At 44.7% G+C, this 21,935-nt stretch overlaps 1 protein-coding gene across 3 annotated transcripts in view; it reads right to left on the reverse strand.

Annotated features, from left to right (window-relative positions):
- Window positions 1–419: 419 nt before the first annotated feature.
- Window positions 420–21,935, reverse strand: part of MCM9 (minichromosome maintenance 9 homologous recombination repair factor) — a 102,571-nt gene continuing 81,055 nt past the window's right edge. For all 3 annotated transcript variants that reach the window (XR_011312399.1, XM_069726212.1, XM_069726211.1), the window contains 5 exons: window positions 21,207–21,409; window positions 20,442–20,645; window positions 18,527–18,609; window positions 4,405–4,550; window positions 420–2,056 (listed from right to left, as the gene is read on the reverse strand). Coding sequence is in view for 2 of the 3 variants with exons in the window: in XM_069726212.1 (XP_069582313.1) it covers window positions 715–2,056; window positions 4,405–4,550; window positions 18,527–18,609; window positions 20,442–20,645; window positions 21,207–21,409 (1,978 nt within the window). In the remaining variant the exon portion in view is untranslated. The remainder of the gene's footprint in view (window positions 2,057–4,404; window positions 4,551–18,526; window positions 18,610–20,441; window positions 20,646–21,206; window positions 21,410–21,935) is intronic.

A 21,935-nucleotide genomic window follows, 5' to 3' on the forward strand; every position in this document is an offset into this window, starting at 1 on the left:
CATGAATCACGAGCGACTGACTCCACCACACCTGATCATCAAGGCTGCTGTATGGCCATCAGATAATTCTTTAGTAAGATTGTATGCCAATAAATCTTAGCCTTGCCAATCAAAGAGGTTTTGAATATCAGAAACTATTTTTTTTCTAAATGAGGAGTCCAGAAAATACGAGCTCTGGCCAAAACATCTTTACTCTGTAAATGTGTTCACCCTCAATAATAGGCCTACAGCAAAAGGGGAGTATACTGCCAGACCACAGCAAGTTAACTTACCATGCATGACCTGATATAATGTGTGGGCCAAGAAATAAGGGCTTCCAAGGTCAGTCTGCTCTGTATAGTATAAAGGCAAACTTAAGTCTTACCAGTCCTGAAGACAATATGTATGTTACATATCAAGAACGTCACTCAAAAACAAAGTTCTGAAAACATCAACATAGTTTATTACAGTCACGTACCACCACGTCTGTTGACAGATGCTCCATGATAAAGCACAACTTGGTGAAATCAAACATCTGTCAGTCTTTGTCACACTATTGCACATTGTTCTTGGCAATGTTGCCAGCTCCATCTGAAAAGTACTCAAAGCAAAGTGTAGAGAATGAGAGAACCCATCGTGGACCAGGAGAAGCAGCCCGCGCTGCCACCTGCTGTACAGATCTGGGACAACATTCTCCTAATGACATAAGATGAGGACACTGGTGTTTTACACTAATTATTTTACCTCATTACTCCAATCAAAGTCTAACGTTTCATCATCTAAGTCTGTGGTAGAAAAGAGGGTTCTACATGTTATGGCAGTCCGACTGAAGGGTGGGTCCAGCTGGAAACATTTCCTTTTACCTCCAGAAAGCTGGTTCTCAGGAGATTTTGGGGCATTGTTGCAGGGGACAGCAAGCACTTCAGCAGCTTTGTTATCAGACACTGATGAGAAAGAAAATGTGGCCAGCTTGGCCAGAGTACTAGAGGACACCTTTCTACAGTGTGACACCTCACCCGAACATGCAGGCGGAGGTAGTACATGACTTACAGCACTGGTTTTATTCTGGACCTCCTTTTCTGTGATGGTGGCCCCTGACAAATCCTTCGCTTCCTTCATTGGAAGAGAACCTCTCTGATCTGCAGTGACTGATCCGGCCAGTAATCTCAGCAGTTTCCCTGCAGGAGCAGCTTCTGGCTTTGGCTGGTCGTCTCCACCATCCCGACTTTCCTTATTGATATTTTCTCTTTCAGGACAGCGGGTCATTTTTGTCTTCTGTTGAAAAGTAAACTTGGCTAGTTGGGCTAATCGAGCATACATCTCTGGATCCTGCTCACCTGATCTACTTTCTTCTGGATCAGCCTGAAGACGACTTCTTTTCTTGCCACGTGCAGGTGTACTATGAAGAGGCCCGGAGGACAGGGGATTATCCGCACCTGAGACATCACTACTTTCCCCACATTGCTTTGAACCAAGTGCACTTTTCAGTGACTTTTTATTCAACCTTTGCCATTTTTTCGAGACGTGCTCTGTAATTACTTCGTTTGGCAAATGATTAACTCTTGTGTGACTTGAGTCTTTCCCTGGCTGTATTTTTCCTTCCGCCTCTCCAGGAACCGCACCTTTATCACTATTGCTGATTTCCCCAAGTCCTGGCTGTATTCCAGGCTGTAGTTTTATGCCAGTATAACTTTCTGCAGTTTTAGGAATAGGAGACACTTCTAAGGTCTTCTGCTCTGACGAGATGGAATCATACCACCCAAGGCTAGAGTCACTACACATGCTGGTATGGTTCTCAGATAGACTCGATGTCTGGTCATTGCTGGTCTTCATGGACGTTTCAGCTTGCTGGTTACTTTCTCTGCTTTTCTTTTGTAATGGATAAGAAACATCAGGACATTTCTGGTCATTATCCAATGTAACTTCTGGTGATGTCTGAGTATCTGAAATTCTTGTTGTTTCAGGGTAAATCTTCACAATCGAGTAGCCTTGCTGTGAACTATGAGGATGCACATTATCCTCTACGAAACAATTGGAAATATTTGTTTCAGACTGGTCAGACTCTTCATTCTGCTGCCTGTAAAGAATAAGTATGAAAGAAAGGGTTTAGATGCAATGAACTTTATGACTTTTGTCATAAAAGATCTGTCACCTTGGAAAATGCTATTTACCTGCAGATATTGAGTTAATCTGCAGGTAAGGAGCGTTACAATGCTGCCCGGACGCCTTACTCAAATGAACTTATTTCCTCTTAGGAGCCGCCAGCTTTCATAGATGTGTGCAGATACATGGAGTAGCTATAGTAAGCTTATATTTGTAAACACTCCCCAGTAATTTTATTGACAGCTTGTTCTACACAGATATTTTGCAGTCGTCTAAAAATCAAAGTCCCAGGTGTGCTTATATTATAGCTCACAGTATATTGGTGCTGTGAGGGGTGACTAATCGCTCCCTGCACCACTGAAAGCTGGCGCTCCCAAGAGGATATCAGTTCCTTTTCTCCTGGTAGCCACACATTTATCTGCCAATTAACCCTATATCTGCATGTGATAAGATCACTTTAATGCACTAGCTGTTTACAAAAATGGCCTGTCTGGATACAGTTGTAAAATGCTTTACTTATACAGAAGTTAAGAGTTTCTAATATTAAACCATAAATCACCTCTACTGACAACATTTCCAGTGTGACAAAGTCACTGGTAAAGTGCTGGAGGGGAAATATGCATCACTACGCTTAATGGTGTCAGTGATATAAAACCCAGAGCTTTATCCTCCAGCACACTAAATGCCATGCCATTTGGGGTTCCAAAGGCAGTCGGTTCCGCAGAACTGGAGAGAGGATCTCCAGTGGTTTGTGTCCTGAAGAGAAACGACTGGACTTATGGTGCTGCAGAGCGGGAAGCTCCTTGCAATTTTATGGACTGTGTACAGTATTTTTATTTTCTTTGTTGTTTTCCTGATGAGCTGTGTTTTACTTCCCCCTTCTTGCTGGTTTATGCCACCATATAATAAACCAACTGAAGATTTAAAGAGACAGTGTCTGTGTTAGGGCTAGCGGAATGCACTGAGTAATAGGTAGGTAGCTACAAGGTGCGTTCGCCGCCCGGGGTCCACCGTGCAGAGATATCTGCTGCTAAGTAATGGCGGATGGACTCTGAGCTCACACGTGGGTTAAGCTTCACCCCGTGTGAACTGGTAGCAAACTCTGTTGCCTCACAGAGTCGCGCTGTACACAAAACTAATACCCTAACTAGGGTTGTGCTTGCTCTGGAACTCTTCTGTGCTAACCGCACACATGAAGGAACCAGATGCTAAGCCAAGGCCAATTGCCCCCACTGACGCTAGCTGCCTGCCTGAGTGTACAGTCTCAATGCCAACAGCTTCACACCACATAAGAACAGAGTGGTATCGTATCCACTGGCATAAGACAAAACACATTAGATACTAGCGCATGGCCGTGGGGCCATGCGAGCCTTATATAGCTGCAGTAAGTAAAAGACCTTCCTAAAAGGACCAATGAGAGACTGCCATACCTGAGCATGTGACCCTAAATCTCCACTGAGAGATCTTGCCCTTGTCCTGCTCAGTGTGTGCAATGCAGGACTTAGTCCTAGCCCTTACAGGACCTTCCTGAAAGGACCGATGGACTTAGGTGCCATATCTGACCATGTGACCCTCGATCTCCACTAAGAGATCTTACTCAGGGCATGCTCAGAACGAGAAAAGCAGGACTTCGTTCCAGAAGCGTCTGCTCGCCGCTGCCCAGCACTGACTTCAATAGCAGAAGCAGGAAAAGCAGCGGTAACTCTTTGTACAGAGTGGGACTGAGCAAGACGCTGGGACTGACGTTTCCGCTGAGCAGGCTCCACTGTGGCAGGAGAAGAATGGGAAACCGCAGCGAAGATGGCCCGAGATTCCCCCTGTGCAGAGGCGGGAAATCAACCCCCAACAGTCTGTTTTCAATTTAGAACATGTATAAAACAGTTTACATATATTTGACATTTATATTTTATTGATGGAATACCTATAGAATAAAAGGCCTTATTATCCCAACTTGACAAAATTATTTTTTCCCTCTTTTTTTTTTTTTTTTATTGTGCCCCCATGTCACTTTACAACTGTTAAGGCAAAAGCCACATGGCGACGTTGGCAGGGACACTAGTTATGCAGCCAAAATTTGTCTCATGTCAATGCTACATCACACAGTAATGTAGACATATTTGGTTGTTTTGCAACTTAGATTTATCAGAAACTTGCATGTCATGGTGGCAACTTGATGGTCTTAACGGGACCACTTTCAAGCATTTAACTAGAGCTCACTCCAGTGTACTTTAGTAGAATTCACACTGCAACACTGTTGTCAGTGATGGCATGGAATAATTTCATCTGTTCATCAAGAGACACCACACAGGCATGCTTACTTACCGCCCCAGCCTTTGCAACTCTTCTTGTAATATGTTGTGGAGACCAAGCCTATCTAAGAGGAGCTCACACTGCATTTGGTACTGCTCCAGTGGATTTTCTGGGAACGCTGTGTGTAATGCATTCACACCTCCAAGAAGGGCACCACCCTGCATATGGGAAAAAAATGATTAGCTGCAAGAAGGATTTAGGGTAATATCTGCACTCATGCATCATCCAATGTCTAGAATTGACATATAATCTAAGCTTAGATAGATGTTGAGATATGCAAAGTAATGTACAAATATCAGAGTTCTCGCTTTAGTTTATTTCACAAATAATGAAAAGTCAATTTCACACAGCAAGAAAAAAAATTAAATAATCTGCAACTGACATGTTTGTGAAATAAACAGAACACACGTATTACGCAGTGACTATGGCCAAAGGCTAAAACAATAGATGGGAGCTTTTATATTTGACCCTAGCAGTCTTGAGCGTTACAACCTCATTTCCTATATGTAGGAAATACAATATACACAGCATATAAAAGGTTAAGCAAACTGTGGTAGATCCTGATGGAGAAAGGTATCAGACCCATTGGATTTCCTAATGTTTTTTCTGTGGTGGAAAACAGATTCAGCTGATCGCTGCCTCCTGCGTATGCCAATATCATTTCATATTGTAGAGAACATCAAAACTTTTCTATAGATGCTGAGGGTGTCCAGCAAATGTCCAACAAAATAGAGAGTTTTTAAGTGGAGTGTCTAATTGGCAACTAATTCTCAGACTGCTGACTTATAACCCCACAATCTTGGGGGCGAGATTGGAGCCCTCTATATTGTGGATAGGCATAAAATAAGTAAATTAGTGCATGCGCCAATGCATAAATATGGTCTGCCTTCTTTATCATACTGTCTTGTGATCTTGCTCATTATATTAGAAAGTGGTACTAATAATGTGTGGCTTATTCAACGGATTGCAGGTGAATGCTTGCTACCCAAAAGTGAGTTTGTTCCTATTTCTTCGCCTACTGTGTATTTGTATGGAATATGGCTACTCCCTCTTGTGGTTAGTATGTAGCATATACTGATATTTACTTGCCCTTCTGGAGGTCACAGTAAGAAGTTTCATGTTAATTTACGATATACATATTGTCTGTATCGCAATTCCATCACTCACTGTGTCTTTGATGCTGTGAGTGAGAGTTCAGTTGTCCAATCAGGGGCAAGGGTGTGCTGAGCTGCTGGTATTGTGATTGACAGCTCAGCTGTCCAATCTGAGGCTGGGGTGTGCTGAGCTGTCAGCATTGTGAGCGACAGAACAGCCATCCAATCATAGCCTGGATGTTGTGGGTTTCCTCCAGCTGTCTCCCGTCCTGGGCCATTTAGCTGGCTGCCTGTATCTGATTGCTGTCAGTTGTAGCTCAGCTCAAGTGGTGTACATTTGCTCGGAGTTCTTAAATTCCAATCTTTGTCATCCGACCTTGAACTTGCCTTTGGTCATCCGTTTGCCTAGCCCCTTTATTAAGATTTGCCACCTTTCTGGAGTTCTGAACTTGGACCGTGACTACGCCTCCGTCTTTCCCCTTAGTTTATGATGAGCTCTCTTTACATTTGACCATGGACATCTTGACTACCCTGCCTCATGGCTTGTCCATGAGTAGTGACTAGTGTCACACTCTGCTTTCCTGCACTCTATAGGAATTATTATTTATCATAGCGCCATTTATTCACGCACAATGGGAAGCTTACAATTCTCCAAAATGTGTTGATATGCTGAAGCATTAAGTTTTCCCTCCACTGGAAATAAGGAACCTAGACCTACACCTGACATACAATGCCATAGCATTTTCCGCCTTCACCAAACTTTGCAGTTGGCATGAAGCAGTCAGAAAGGTAGCATTCTCCTGGCATTTGCCAAACCCAAACTCATCCATCAGATGCCAGATAGAGGAGCCAGATTACTCACTCCACAGAACGTTTTCACTGTGCCAGAGACCAGTGGTTGTGTGCTTTATACCATTTTGATGCTTGCATTGTGCTTGGTGATGCAAGACTTGCATGCAACTGCTCTGCCATGGATACCCAATGCCATGAAGCTTCCAGCAATTTTTGTAATACCCAAGGAGGCTTAGAACTCTACACAGTGCTGGTGACTTTTATGCACTATGCGATAAAGCATCCCTGCTCTACAACTTTACACTGTCTGCCCACCACTTAGTGCCTGAGATGCTATGACCCCTAAGCGCTTTCAGTTTTCAATAATACCATCAAGATTTAATCCCTTCATGACCTTGGGATTTTCCGTTTTTCCGTGTTCGTTTTTCACTCCCCTCCTTCCCAGAGCCATAACTTTTTTATTTTTCTGTCAATATGGCCATGTGAGGGCTTATTTTTTGCGAAACAAGTTGTACTTTTGAACGACATTATTGGTTCTAGCATGTCGTGTACTAGAAAAAAAGGGGAAAAAATTCCAAGTGCGGTGAAATTGCAAAAAAAGTGCAATCCCACACTTGTTTTTTGTTCGGCTTTTTTACTAGGTTCACTAAATGCTAAAACTGACCTGTCATTATGATTCTCCAGGTCATTACACGTTCATAGACACCAAACATGTCTAGGTTCTCTTTTATCTAAGTGGTGAAAAAAAAGTTCCAAACTTTGCTAAAAAAAAAAAAAAAAATTGCGCCATTTTCCAATACCTGTAGCGTCTCCATTTTTCATGATCTGGGGTCGGTTGAGGGCTTATTTTTTACGTGCTGAGCTGGCGTTTTTACGGATACCATTTTGGTGCAGATACGCTCTTTTGATCGCCTGTTATTGCATTTTAATGCAATGTCGCGGCGACCAAAAAAAGTAATTCTGGCAGTTTGAATTTTTTTCTTGCTACGCAGTTTAGTGATCAGGTTAATCCTTGATAGATTGGGCAATTCTGAACGCGGCAATACCAAATATGTGTAGGTTTGATTTTTTTAATGGATTGATTTATTTTGAATGGGGCGAAAGGGGGGCGATTTAAACTTTTATATATATTTTTTTTTTACATCTTTTTTTCACTTTTTTTTTTTTTTTTACTTTTGCCATGTTTCAATAGCCTCCATGGGAGGCTAGAAGCTGGCACAACTCGATCGGCCCTGCTACATAGGAGCGATCATCAGATCCGCTATGTAGCTTAACCCCTTTACCCCCAAGGGTGCTTTGCACGTTAATGACCGGGCCAATTTTTACAATTCTGACCACTGTCCCTTTATGAGGTTATAACTCTGGAACGCTTCAACGGATCTTGGCGATTCTGAGATTGTTTTCTTGTAACATATTGTACTTCATGATAGTGGTAAAATTTCTTCGATATAACTTGCGTTTATTTGTGAAAAAAAATGGAAATTTGGCGAAAATTTTGAAAATTTCGCAATATTCCAACTTTGAATTTTTATTCTGTTAAACCAGAGAGTTAAGTGACACAATATAGTTAATAAATAACATTACCCACATGTCTACTTTACATCAGCACAATTTTGGAAACAAAATTTTTTTTTTCTAGGAAGTTACAAGGGTTAAAATTTGACCAGCAATTTCTCATTTTTACAACAACATTTACAAAACCATTTTTTTTAGGGACCACCTCACATTTGAAGTCATTTTGAGGGGTCTATATGGCAGAAAATACCCAAAAGTGACACCATTCTAAAAACTGCACCCCTCAAGCTGCTCAAAACCACATTCAAGAAGTTTATTAACCCTTCAGGTGTTTCACAGCAGCAGAAGCAACATGGAAGGAAAAAATTAACATTTTACTTTTTAGTCACAAAAATGTTCTTTCAGCAATAATTTTTTTAATTTCCCAAGGGTAAAAAGAGAAAATGGACCTCAAGAGTTGTTGTCCAATTTGTCCTGAATACGCTGATACCCCACATGTGAGGGGGAACCACTTTTTGGGCGCATGGCAGGGCTTAGAAGGAAAGGAGCGCCGTTTGAGATTTTCAAGCTAAAATTGGCTGGAATTGAGATCGGACGCCATGTCGCGTTTGGACAGCCCCTGATGTGCCTAAACAGTGGAAACCCCCCACAAGTGACCCCATTTTGGAAACTAGACCCCCTAAGGAACTTATCTAGTTGTGTCGTGAGCACTTTTATCCCCCAAGTGCTTCACGAATGTTTATAACGCCCGGGCGTGAAAATAAAAAATCCTATTTTTTCCACAAACATGATGGTTTAGTCCCCAATTTTTTATTTTCTCAAAAGTAAAAGGAGAAATTGGACCCCAAAAGTTGTTGTCCAATTTGTCCTGAGTATGCTGATACCCAATATGTGGGGGGGAACCACTGTTTGGGCGCATGGCAGGGCTCAGAAGGAAAGGAGCGCCGTTTGACATTTTCAAGCTAAAATTGGCTGGAATTGAGATCGGACGCCATGTCGCGTTTGGACAGCCCCTGATGTGCCTAAACAGTGGAAACCCCCCACAAGTGACCCCATTTTGGAAACTAGACCCCCTAAGGAACTTATCTAGGTGTGTGGTGAGCACTTTTATCCCCCAAGTGCTTCACGAAAGTTTATAACGCCCGGGCTTGAAAATAAAAAATCCTATTTTTTCCACAAACATGATGGTTTAGTCCCCAATTTTTTATTTTCTCAAAGGTAAAAGAAGAAATTGGACCCCAAAAGTTGTTGTCCAATTTGTCCTGAGTACGCTGATACCCCATATGTGGGGGGGGGAACCACTGTTTGGGCGCATGGCAGGGCTCAGAAGGAAAGGAGCGCCGTTTGACATTTTCAAGCTAAAATTGGCTGGAATTGAGATCGGACGCCATGTCGCGTTTGGACAGCCCCCGATGTGCCTAAACAGTGGAAACCCCCCACAAGTGACCCCATTTTGGAAACTAGACCCCCTAAGGAACTTATCTAGGTGTGTAGTGAGCACTTTTATCCCCCAAGTGCTTCACTAAAGTTTATAACGCCCGGGCGTGAAAATAAAAAATCCTATTTTTTCCACAAACATGATGGTTTAGTCCCCAATTTTTTATTTTCTCAAAGGTAAAAGGAGAAATTGGACCCCAAAAGTTGTTGTCCAATTTGTCCTGAGTATGCTGATACCCAATATGTGGGGGGGAACCACTGTTTGGGCGCATGGCAGGGCTCAGAAGGAAAGGAGCGCCGTTTGACATTTTCAAGCTAAAATTGGCTGGAATTGAGATCGGACGCCACGTCGCGTTTGGACAGCCCCTGATGCGCCTAAACAGTGGAAACCCAACACAAGTGACCCCATTTTGGAAACTAGACCCCCTAAGGAACTTATCTAGGTGTGTGGTGAGCACTTCTATCCCCCAAGTGCTTCACTAAAGTCTATGATGCCCGGTTGGGAAAATAAAAAATTCTATTTTTTCCCCCACAAAAATGATCTTTCAGCCCCAATTTTTTATTTTCCCAAGGGTAACAGGAGAAATTGGACCCCAAAAGTTGTTGTCGAATTTGTCCTGAGTACGCTGGTACCCCATATGTGGGAGAAAACTACTGTTTGGGCACACTTCGGGGCTCGGAAGGGAAGTAGTGACGTTTTGGAATGCAGACTTTGATGGAATTGTCTGCAGGCATCATGTGCCATTTGGTGAGCCCCTGATGTGCCTAAACAGTAGAAACTCCCCACAAGTGACCCCATTTTGGAAACTTGACCCCCTAAGGAACTTATCTAGGTGTGTCGTGAGAATTTTGAACCTCCAAGTGCTTCACTAAAGTCTATGATGCCCGGCGTGAAAATAAAAAATTCTATTTTTCCCCCCACAAAAATGATCTTTCAGCCCCCAATTTTTTATTTTCCCAAGGGTAAGAGGAGAAATTGGACCCCAAAAGTTGTTGTCCAATTTGTTCTGAGTACGCTGGTACCCCATATGTGGGAAAAAACTGTTTGGGCACTTCGGGACTCAGAAGGGAAGCAGTGACGATTTGGAATGCAGACTTTGATGGACTAGTTCTGAGGGCGTCATGTTCCGTTTGCAGAGCCCCTGATGTGCCTAAACAGTAAAAAAAAAACCACAAGTGACATCATTTTGGAACCTAGACCCCCAAGGAACTTACTTAGATGTGCCCCCTCTTTGGAACTAATCTACTGGTTCCTGTTAAGTAAATTAGTAGTGCATGGAGGTGTGGTACAATTTGAAGCAGTCCTTCATACACAGGCCAGGTTTGTCGGGGCAGGTGTCGCATTGATAGATGGTGTCCTTGCGTACTCCTCTTTTGTAGCACACTCGGCACCTTTTTTGTGGCTTACTTTTTCTATCAGTTGGCGGGACCACCCCCGGAAAATGCTGACCTGGTATGATACGAGCACCCTCAGTTCCGGAAGTACTGGGGCCCGCTCCTTCCCTCGTGCCAAATATCAGGGCCTTAACCACTACCTCCTGGAACTGAAGGTACGACGTATCAGTGTGTCGTGCACATCGTGACAGTAGAAAAGCGTTGAGCATTGCCATTTGTACGATGTACACGGACAGCTTTTTGTACCACACCTTGGCCTTCCTCAAAGCACTGTACGGTTGGAGGAGTTGATCGGAGACATCAACGCCCCCCATGTTTTTGTTGTACCCCAGTACACAGTCCGGTTTGCAGACCTGTGTTGAGGTACCCCGTACACTGCTGAGGGCACTGCCATCACCGTGTATGGTGGTCAAGAGAAGGACATCCCTCTTGTCCTTGTACTTGACCACCAGCAGGTGGTCGCTACATTGGGCTTTGCTCTCACCTTTTCTGAGCATCTGCCCAAGTAGCGTCTTCGGGAGGCCTCTCTGATTTTTGCGGACAGTACCGCAGGCTGCGGTACCTCGCGCAGAGAGGGATTTGTAGAGTGGGATGCTGGAATAAAAGTTATCGGTGTAGAGGTGATAACCTTTATCCAGCAGTGGGTGCACCAAATCCCACACAATTTTCCCACTCACTCCCAGGATGGAAGGACACTCAGGCGGTTCAATCCTGCTGTCCTTCCCTTCGTACACTCTAAAGCTGTAGGTGTACCCTGAGGTACTCTCACACAGCTTGTAGAGTTTGATTCCGTACCTGGCCCTTTTGCTGGGCAGGTATTGACGGAATCTGAGCCGCCCCTTAAAATGAACCAAGGACTCATCCACACAGATGTCCCTTTTGGGCACGTACACTTCAGCAAACTTTTTGCTGAAGTGTTCGATGACCGGCCGAACTTTGAACAGACGGTCAAAATTGGGGTCATCTCGTGCGGGACACCGTGCATTATCGTTGTAATGCAAAAACTTATGGATGGCCTCAAAACGCGTCCGAACCATGACCATTCGGAACACTGGAGTGTTATATAATATATCTACACTCCAATATTGCCGAATTTCTGGCTTCTTCACGATCCCCATATGGAGGACCAGGCCCCAAAACTGCATCATTTCAACTGCGTCCACAGGAGACCAGTTAGAAAATGATGAACGGGGGTTTTGCTCCAAAAATTGCCGAGCATACAAATTAGTTTGCTCCACCATGAGGTTAACGAAAGCCTCAGAGAAAAAGACTTTGAAAAAGTCTATATTCTGTGAGGCCGGTGGTGTCAAACTTGATTCCTGATTCTGCCACAAAATCAGGAATCAGTGGCTCGTAATTTTCGGGGGGCGAGGTCCATATGGGGTCCGAAGAGGGTCGCGCTGGTTCATTTTCAGGAGTGGGCGCTGCCTGATCTTCTCTCCTGGGGCGTCTGCGTGGCGGTTCCGCAGGACCCGAGGAGGAAGATGAGGAGGAGGAAGAGGATGAAGAATCTGAAGAGTAAAGGAATGTGGGATCCTCTCCCTCGCTATCAGTGTCGGAGGCAAGGAAAGCATATGCCTCCTCCAATGAATAGCGCTGCTGGGACGAACGGGACATTTTTTGTGTGATTATGGTGCTTGGGTGTAATATTGATTGATAACTGTGTACGTGTGGGGGGGGGGGGATAGTGTTTGGTGCAAACTATTCTAAAAGGAAAAAGCTAAAGGGAAAAAAAATACCTGTAAAAGGAAAAGTCTAAAACAGCAGGCCCTAGCTCTGATAAGTGAACTGCGTCACTTATCAAAGTTCGGCGGCTGCTGGGTGTGTGAACGGGGATGTGTAAAAAAAAAAAAAAAAAAAAAGAAATGAAAGGCACGGGTTCAGACGCAGCGGCGGGGTGCGTGGACGGGGATGTGGGAAAAAAAAAAAAAGAAATGAAAGGCACAGGTTCAGACGCAGCGGCGGGTTGCGTGGACGGGGATGTGGAAAAAAATGAAAGGCACGGGTTCAGACGCAGCGGCGGGGTGCGTGGACGGGGATGTGGGAAAAAAAAAAAAAAGAAATGAAAGGCACGGGTTCAGACGCAGCGGCGGGGTGCGTGGTCGGGGATGTGGGAAAAAAAAAAAGAAATGAAAGGCACAAGTTCAGACGCAGCGGCGGGGTGCGTGGACGGGGATGTGGAAAAAAAAAAAAAGAAATGAAAGGCACGGGTTCAGACGCAGCGGCGGGGTGCGTGGACGGGGATGTGGGAAAAAAAAAAAAAAGAAATGAAAGGCACGGGTTCAGACGCAGCGGCGGGGTGCGTGGTCGGGGATGTGGGAAAAAAAAAAAAAGAAATGAAAGGCACAAGTTCAGACGCAGCGGCGGGGTGCGTGGACGGGGATGTGGAAAAAAAAAAAAAGAAATGAAAGGCACGGGTTCAGACGCAGCGGCGGGGTGCGTGGACGGGGATGTGGGAAAGAAAAGCGAGCACGAATGTTGATCGGTGAACTGCGTCACCAATCAACGCTCGGCGGCGCTAAGGGGGGGAAAAAGAAAAGCGAGCACGAGTGTTGATCGGTGAACGGCGTTACCAATCAACGCTCGGCGGCTGCTAAATTTGGGCACGGACGGACGCGGCGCAAAGTGGGGGTGGAGGGGTAAGGGGGGGGGGAGGGGTAAGGGGGGGTGAAGTAAGATCGGGCCGGGATCGGGGATGAACACTTACGGTTGTAGTCTCTCTTCTTTCTTCTGTCTTCTTTCTTTAGCAAGAATTGTGGTGTCACAGGCTACTGTGGCACCACAAGTCTCAGCACAGGAGGGGATCTGTCAGCGTGACCGCTCTTCAGGAATCCTCACCAAGTGTGAGGATTCCTGAAGAGCAGTCAGACAGGTCAGGGACAGGTGAGACAGGTCACAGAGCGGTCACACCGCTGCTGTGACCTGTCATTGGTGGGATCGAATGATCACATCGATCCCACCAATCAGAGGTGGCCCTGGTGACGCCGGTGTCGCTAGGCACCAGCCTATGATCAGAGCTCACAGCTCCGATCATAGGCAGGTCACCGGCAGGTCACCAGCAAGTGACCGGCAGGTCACCATCAGGGCACAGCGCGGGCACACCGCTGCTGTGCCCTGATTGGCAGAGCTGCAGGAGGTGGTGGGGGAGGTGGCAGGAAGATGAGGCAGGGCCCGGCACATGGATTTCCAAGCAGGGCACAGCGCGGTAACACCGCCGCTGTGCCCTGCGATCGGCGCGATCGATGTGATCGTCGATCGCGCCGATCCAGCGGGTCTGTTCCTGATTGGCGCGATCGACGATCACATCGATCGCGCCAATCACAGCTGCAGGATCCGGAGCCGCAGGGCAGCTGAGGAAGGCTCCGGATCAGGTACTTTCAGGCAGGGCACAGCGCGGTAACACCGCCGCTATGCCCTGCGATTGGCGCGATCGATGTGATCGTCGATCGCGCCAATCCGGGGGGTTTTGGCCGGTGCCTGGGTTGCCAGGCACCGGCCCCAGGATCGAGTACATCGGTACTCGATCCTAGCCTGGAACCTCACTGTTTCAGCCAAGCTGATTGGCTGAAACAATGAGAAAGGCTGTGATTGGCTGTTCAGAATTGAACAGCCAATCACAGCGATCGGGAGGCGGGGGAGGGGACGCCATACCCCAGGATGCCGAGGCCATCTTCCCTGAGGTAAGATGGCGTCGGAATTTTAATGCAATCACCGCGACTTAAGTCGCAGTGTCGCATTAAAGGGCATGACGTACTATCCCGTCCCTGGTCATGGGGGCCCACCCCACCTCGACGGGATAGTACGTCTGATGTCAGAAAGCGGTTAATAACAGGCTTGCTACGAGCGCCGACCACAGGGTGGTGCTCACAGCTAGCCGGGATCAGTAACCATAGAGGTCTCAAGGACCTCTATGGTTACCATTCTGATGCATCGCTGACCCCCGATCATGTGACGGGAGTCAGCGATGCGCTCATAGATGCCGCTGTCAGCGTTTGACAGCGGCATTTAACTAGTTAATAGCGGCAGGTGAATTGCAATTTCACCCGCTACTATTGCGGGCACATGTCAGCTGTTCAAAACAGCTGACATGTCCCGGCTTTGATGCGGGCTTACCGCCGGAGCCCTGCATCAAAGTGGGGGATCTGACCTCGGATGTACTATCCCATCCGAGGTCAGAAAGGGGTTAAAGGGTATGTTCACACTGGTCATTTTTGCTGTTCTTTTTATGCTAATTTTCAGCTGCTTTTTAAGGAATTAAAGTCTATGAGATTTCAGAAATCTCCTGCACACACATTTGGTTTTTTGTCATCAGTATTTTGTGCTTTGCAGTATTTTTTTTACATCGAGCACGTCACTTCTTTCAGGGTTTTCCACCCATTGACTTGAATGGATGGTGAAAAAATGCTCCAAATATGCAGGATGATTTTCTTTTCAGCGTATTTGCTGCAGAAAAGTCAAGGACAGCAGGATGTTACCTCAAAGTCAGCTCCGCTACATCTAGATGACAGGCAGCATGATGTGTCCATACAGCCTGCCATCCAGCAGAGTGGACCTGAACCCCATTCTCTTGAATGGGGGGGGGGCGACAATACAGTGCTTGACAGTGCAGCAAACACCGCTTCTCATCATTGGTGAGCACTCAGCTGTGATGAGAGGTATAAAGTTTAACTCCAGTCACTGGTGTCAGCTGATGGGACTACTGCTCCCATCATCCGACACCCGCTACCGCTAATAACAGCGAGAGCAGGAGCAGATGATGGGAGCATTCATCAGCCGCTCCTGCGCTGTAAATAAATAATTTAAAAAAAAAATACAGTATTTTTGGTAACCAGCCAGGCAAGACTCACAGCTGGGGGCTGAAACCCTCAGGTGTTAATGTTAGCAGGGTTGGTTATCAAGAACAGAGGGGTCCACACACTATTTTTTTAAATTATTTAAATAAATAGTTTAAAAAAGCCGTGGCATGGTCCCCCCCCATTTTTGACAACCAGCTGGGGGCTGGTATTCTCAGGCTGGAAAGGGGCCATGGATATTGCCTTCCCCTCCCCCAGCCTAAAAATAGCAGCCCGCAGCCACCCAGAAAAGGCACATCTATTAGATGCTCCAATTCTGGCGCTTTAATAATTCACGGGCGGCACGGTGGCTCAGTGGTTAGCACTGCAGACTTGCAGCGCTGGGGTCCTGGGTTCAAATCCCACCAAGGACAACATCTGCAAGGAATTTCTATGTTCTCCTTGTGCTTGCGTGGGTTTCCTCCGGGTACTCCGGTTTCCTCCCACATTCCAAAGACATACTGATAGGGAATTTAGATTGTGAGCCCCATCGGGGACAGAAATGATAATATATGTGCAAGCTGTAAAGCGCTGTGGAATGTTACCGCTATATCAAAATAAAGATTATTATTAAACTAAAAAACAACCATATCCCTCACCTCTCCGTCGTTCTGTCACACGCCGTAATCCATGTCTGGGGTATAGCTTTTAATCTGGACAGTGCCAAAATGCGACCGTCCAGGCTGAGAACCATTGCTGAGAAATAGCGGTGACGTCACTGAGGCTTGCAGTGAGATCCCCGCCAGCACCATGAGAAAGTCACATGGTGCAGAGGCGAGTTCACCTAAGTTGAAATTCACAGCAGTTAAATTCTCCCGCAGTTCAGGCGAGGCTGGGAACGCAGCCTCAGTGACCGGATGTAACTTCGATGACGTCACCACTGGTCACTGACGCTACGCTCGCAGCAACTCATTTACCAGTGGTGATAACGAGGGATTCGGTGGAATTAGATGAGGTCGTAAATATGGTTTAATCAAGATTATTAAAGGAGTCTGTGTCTTTTCTGTGTTTTTATACAATGTGACTATGGTGTTAGCAATGGGGCTGTCTTATTGATGCCTCTCCATTACTAACGTCGGAGCTTGATGTCATCTGACAATACAAAGGTGACATCAACCCCCCCCAACTATCACCCCACTTGCCACCGATAGAGGGATAAGTGGGAAGAGCGAGGCCAAGTGCCAGAATTGTGCATTTAATTCTTTTATTCAATGCCATAAATAAATTCATTAAAAAAAGTATCTCAAAATGGCGCTGGCTCCAGTGCAGCAGCGGCTATCAGCGATCCGATAGCTGCTACCGCACAAGCGGCGCCATCTTGGAGAAATACTTTTTTGCCTGCGCCGTAGCAGCTATCGGATCGCCATTTTGAGACACTTTTTTCATTAATTTATTTATAGCATCAAATAAAAGAATTAAATGCACATTATACATGCTATCAAGCTGCAGTGCAGGAACACACTGCTGCAGGTGATTTTTTTTTCTCAATATATATAATATTCATTATGTAAAATAGGGGGGCAGGCCACTGAGGGATCAGTGACCTGTCAGAAGCTATACACATGAATATGTAAGCAGAGCACCACATGAAAACCCCCCCACAGGCCGCCCCGAAGCACGTGTGTATCATTAACCCCTTCATGACCTTTGGATTTTCCATTTTTCCGTGTTTGTTTTTCGCTCCCCTCCTTCCCAGAGCCATAACTTTTTTATTTTTCCGTCAATTTGGCCATGTGAGGGCTTATTTTTTGCGGGACGAGTTGTTACTTTTGAACGACATCATTGGTTTTAGCATGTCGTGTACTAGAAAACGGGAAAAAAATTCCAAGTGCAGTGAAATTGCAAAAAAAAGTGCAGTCCCACACTGGTTTTTTGTTTCGCTTTTTTGCTTGGTTCACTAAATGCTAAAACTGAAATGCCATTATGATTCTCCAGGTCACTACGAGTTCATAGACACCTAACATGTCTAGGTTATTTTTTACCTAAGTGGTGAAATAAAACACCAAAATTTGCTAAAAAAAAAAAAAATTGTGCCATTTTCCGATACTCGTAGCGTCTCCATTTTTCATGATCTGGGGTCGGTTGAAGGCTTATTTTTTGCGTGCCGAGCTGGCGTTTTTAATGATTCCAATTCGGTGCAGATACGTTCATTTGATCGCCCGTTATTGCATTTTAATGCAATGTCGCGGCGACCCAAAAAATGTAATTCTGGCGTTTCGATTTTTTTTCTCATTACGCCGTTTAGCGATCAGGTTAATGCTTTTTTTTATTGATAGATCGGCCGATTCTGAACGCGGCGATACCAAATATGTGTAGGTTTGATTTTTTTTTTATTGATTTATTTTGATTGGGGCGAAAGGGGGGTGATTTAAAGTTTTTTATTTTTTTTTATTTTTTTCACATTTTTTTTTAACTTTTTTTTTTTTTTTACTTTTGCCATGCTTCAATAGCCTCCATGGGAGGCTAGACGCAGGCACAACTCGATGGCATCTGCTACATAGCAGCGATCTGCTGTTCGCTGCTATGTAGTAGAAAATCAGGTGTGCTGTGAGCGCCGACCACAGGGTGGCGCTCACAGCTACCGGCGATCAGTAACCATAGAGGTCTCTAGGACCTCTATGGTTACAATGGACCTCTATGGTTACAATGGAGAAGCATCGCCGACCTCCGATCATGTGACGGGGGTCGGAGATGCGCTCATATTCGGCCGCCTGGCCGGATGCGGTAGTTAAATGCCGCTGTCTGCGTTTGACAGCGGCATTTAATGAGTTCAAAACAGCTGACATGTCCCGGCTTTGATGCGGGCTCACCGCCGGAGCCCTGCATCAAAGCAGGGGAGCTGACCTCGGACGTACTATCCCGTCCGAGGTCAGTAAGGGGTTAACTGAAAACTGAAAATAAAAAAAACGAAAATAAAACTAAAAAATAATAAAAACTGAAAATAAAGATTAAAGGACAACCACAAAACGGATTTAATCAACCAAGGTATCATTTTAATCAGATTAATGGCTCCAACCTGACACTGTCTGTAGCTGACAGGTTCCCTTTAATAAAAACTGTTATTTTTACCTGCATTGATGACTCCATTACGGACACAACTGTGATAGCATCTTCGACAGAGACAGTATCCCTGTACATCAATCGAGCATGAGCTTGAAAAAAAACGAACAAAAATTATCTAACTTTTCATACAATGCATATTACATTAAAACTTCATTCATGATTAAAATAAAAAAAATCTTTTTTTTCCACAAAAAATTATTTTTTAGCCCCCGGTTTTGTATTTTCCCAAGGGTAACAGGAGAAATTGGACCCCAAAAGTTGTTGTCCAATTTGTCCTGAGTACGCTGATATCCCATATGTTGGGGTAAACCCCTGTGTGGGCGCACGGGAGAGCTCGGAAGGGAAGGAGCACTGTTTTACTTTTTCAACCCAGAATTGGCTGGAATTGAGATCGGACACCAAGTCGCGTTTAGAGAGCCCCTAATGTGCCCAAACAGTGGAAACCACCAATTCTAACTGAAACCCTAACCCAAACACACCCCTAACATTAATCCCAACCCTAATCCCAACCGAAAATGTAATCCAAACCCTAACTTTAGCCCCAACCCTAACTTTAGCCCCAACCCTAACCCTAACTTTAGCCCCAACCCTAACTTTAGCCCCCACCCTAACGGGAAAATGGAAATAAATATATTTTTTAACATTTTATTATTTTTTCCCTAAGGGGGTGACTAAGGGGGTTTGGTTTACTTTTTGGGGGGCGGATTTTTATGATTGGCAGACGTCACACACTAAAAGACGCTTTTTATTGCAAAAATTGTTTTTGCATCTCCACATTTTGAGAGCTATAATCTTTCCATATTTTGGTTCACAGAGACATGTGAGGTCTTGTTTTTTGCGGGACGAGTTGACGTTTTTATTGGTACCATTTTCTGGCACGTGACATTTTTTGATCGCTTTTTATTCCGATTTTTGTGAAGTAGAATGAACAAAAACCAGCTATTCATGAATTTCTTTTGGGGGGGGGGCTTACACCATTCCACGATTGGTAAAATTGATAAAGCAGTTTTATTCTTCGGGCCAGTACGATTACAGCGATACCTCATTTATATAATTTCTTTATGTTTTGGCGCTTTTATACAATAAAAACTATTTTATATATAAAATATTTATTTTTGCATTCTGAAGACTATAACTGTTTTATTTTTTCATTGATGACGCTGTATGGCGGCTCGTTTTTTGCGAGACAAGATGACGTTTTCAACGGTACCATGTTTATCTATATCCGTCTTTTTGATCGCGTGTTATTCCCCTTATTGTTTGGCGGTATGATAATAAAACGTCGTTTTTTGCCTCTTTTTTTTTTACTTTGTCCCGGGGGGGGTGGGGGGGAGGGGGGGTAGGGTGGCGACATGACTATATAGGGTCAGATCGCTGATCTGACACTGCTGTGAGCAGGCGCTTGGAAGCTACCTCCCTGCAGGGCCCGGAAGGCCCCGCGTGGCCATTTTGGATCCGGGCCTGCAGGGAGGAGGAGGTAAGAGACCCTCGGAGCAACGCGATCACTTCGCGTTGCTTCGAGGGTCTCAGGGAAGCACGCAGGGAGCCCCCTTCCTGCGCGATGCTTCTCTATGCCGCAGGAACGCTGCGTTGAGAAACACGTGATGGTGTCTCCGCAGCTCCTCTACATGCATTTGCATATTTGGGGGCAGTGTTCTGGATCACTGCGTTGAGAAACACGTGATGGTGTCTCCGCGGTGTTGGATGTTTTGGTCTCCATGAGGTCAATCATCCGTGCCTTTATTTGAATATCCAGACATAAAATTTTATTTTACAGCTCTTTAAATTGCGTGTTGGAAATGACCTGGAAATGTGCCTGGTGAAAAACAGTGGTAAATGGCCTAGCCCTGAACAGGTTACACAACATCATGTCAATAAAGTATGACTAACACCATATAATTCGTGTAGCCAGTGTACTTACCTTCTGCAAGGCGTATCAGGCTCTCTAGAAGCCGGATGGTAGTACGTGCAGCATTCCTGTTATCACTTTGTCTCTGGAGTTGGTAGTAACGGACCAATATCATGTTAGCACCTTCAGACATCTTAGGCTGCAGGCTCTTTATGAGGCAAAAATAGGTCTTCATCTTTTCCATGGTCCACAGCTTGTCAGATTTACGAGGACTTCCTAACATGGAAACAGATAACAGCACAAAATAAAACAGAATTTAACTTTTCTGGAAAATTATTTATAGAGTTGTTGGACTTTTCAATCACACCCATAAAATAGATGTGCAAAATCAAGCACACAACCATGTAATCTCCATAGACAAACACTGGTAATAGAATGGGTCTTCTATAGACCTCAGGGACATCGATGCCATCTTTTTTGAGCAGTCAGTCGGGGAAATCTCTAACCTGCTGGATCAGCTGTAAGGGCTATTATTGTGAAGCAGAAGTTTCGAGGAGCAACCAAAGCCCAGCCATGACGTGGCACCTGAAGCCTCCGAAAAGTACAAGTTGTTATTGATGCTTCAGGCATCCAACTCCATAGTGATGCCAATGGGGAGATGTCCAACAAACTCCACATATTTTTGGCCTTATAATGAAGTACTGACATACCACTCTACAGAGATGGTCACCATCCACATGGTAGTTTTTAATAAATATATTTAGATAGTTGAAACAAAACAAAAATGTGATATTCTATTGAACACCAGTATTCACATTTCTGATCTATATATAGTACCTTTATTTTCCAATATAAACGAGGAGATGATCTTATCCCAGTCTTCATTTTTTGTGTCCAGCAATACCAAGACCAAATCAAATCTACTTAGAAGAGGACTAGCCAGGGCCACATTTACAGAAATGGATTCCTCAGGGTCATATGCTCCTTTTGGGTTTGTGGCAGCCAGTATGGTGGTTCTAGTGTTTAATTTGCACACCAACCTAAGAAATAAAAACAAAACAATTCTTAACCCTAGTCCAAAAATTGTGACTACAGCAAAACCCTAGTTTTAATATTGCATTTTTGCTAATGAATACTAAAGAGAACTAGAATTAACCTGGCATTTTCAGTACCCTCTACACCACAACACTGAACTGAAGGAGTGTTTCCACTAAAGATGGGTTCAATGGGGGATGCAAACATTACTATAATAGAGATTCTGAATTGAAATGGGTAGCAGCCGAGTGTCTGAGTGATACGGCTTTCGTGCAGCGAGAAAGAACAGGCAATTTGGGACCTCATTTATAAGTATTGGGGGTATCAATGGTGCAGCCCCAGCTGACCATAGATTTATCATCTATAAATCGGAAAGGAGAGAAATGTATTTTCTGCAAAAACCTCATAAACCATAAAATTAATAATGTCCATAGGAAATACCATCATAAAAAAGTGTCTACTACAGACAAAAAAAAAAGAAAACAAAAATAAACACATGAAAAATAAAAAAGGAATACTACTTTTTAGATT

This window comes from Ranitomeya imitator, chromosome 5 (assembly GCF_032444005.1).
Source record: "Ranitomeya imitator isolate aRanImi1 chromosome 5, aRanImi1.pri, whole genome shotgun sequence".
Taxonomy (NCBI): Eukaryota; Metazoa; Chordata; class Amphibia; order Anura; family Dendrobatidae; genus Ranitomeya; species Ranitomeya imitator.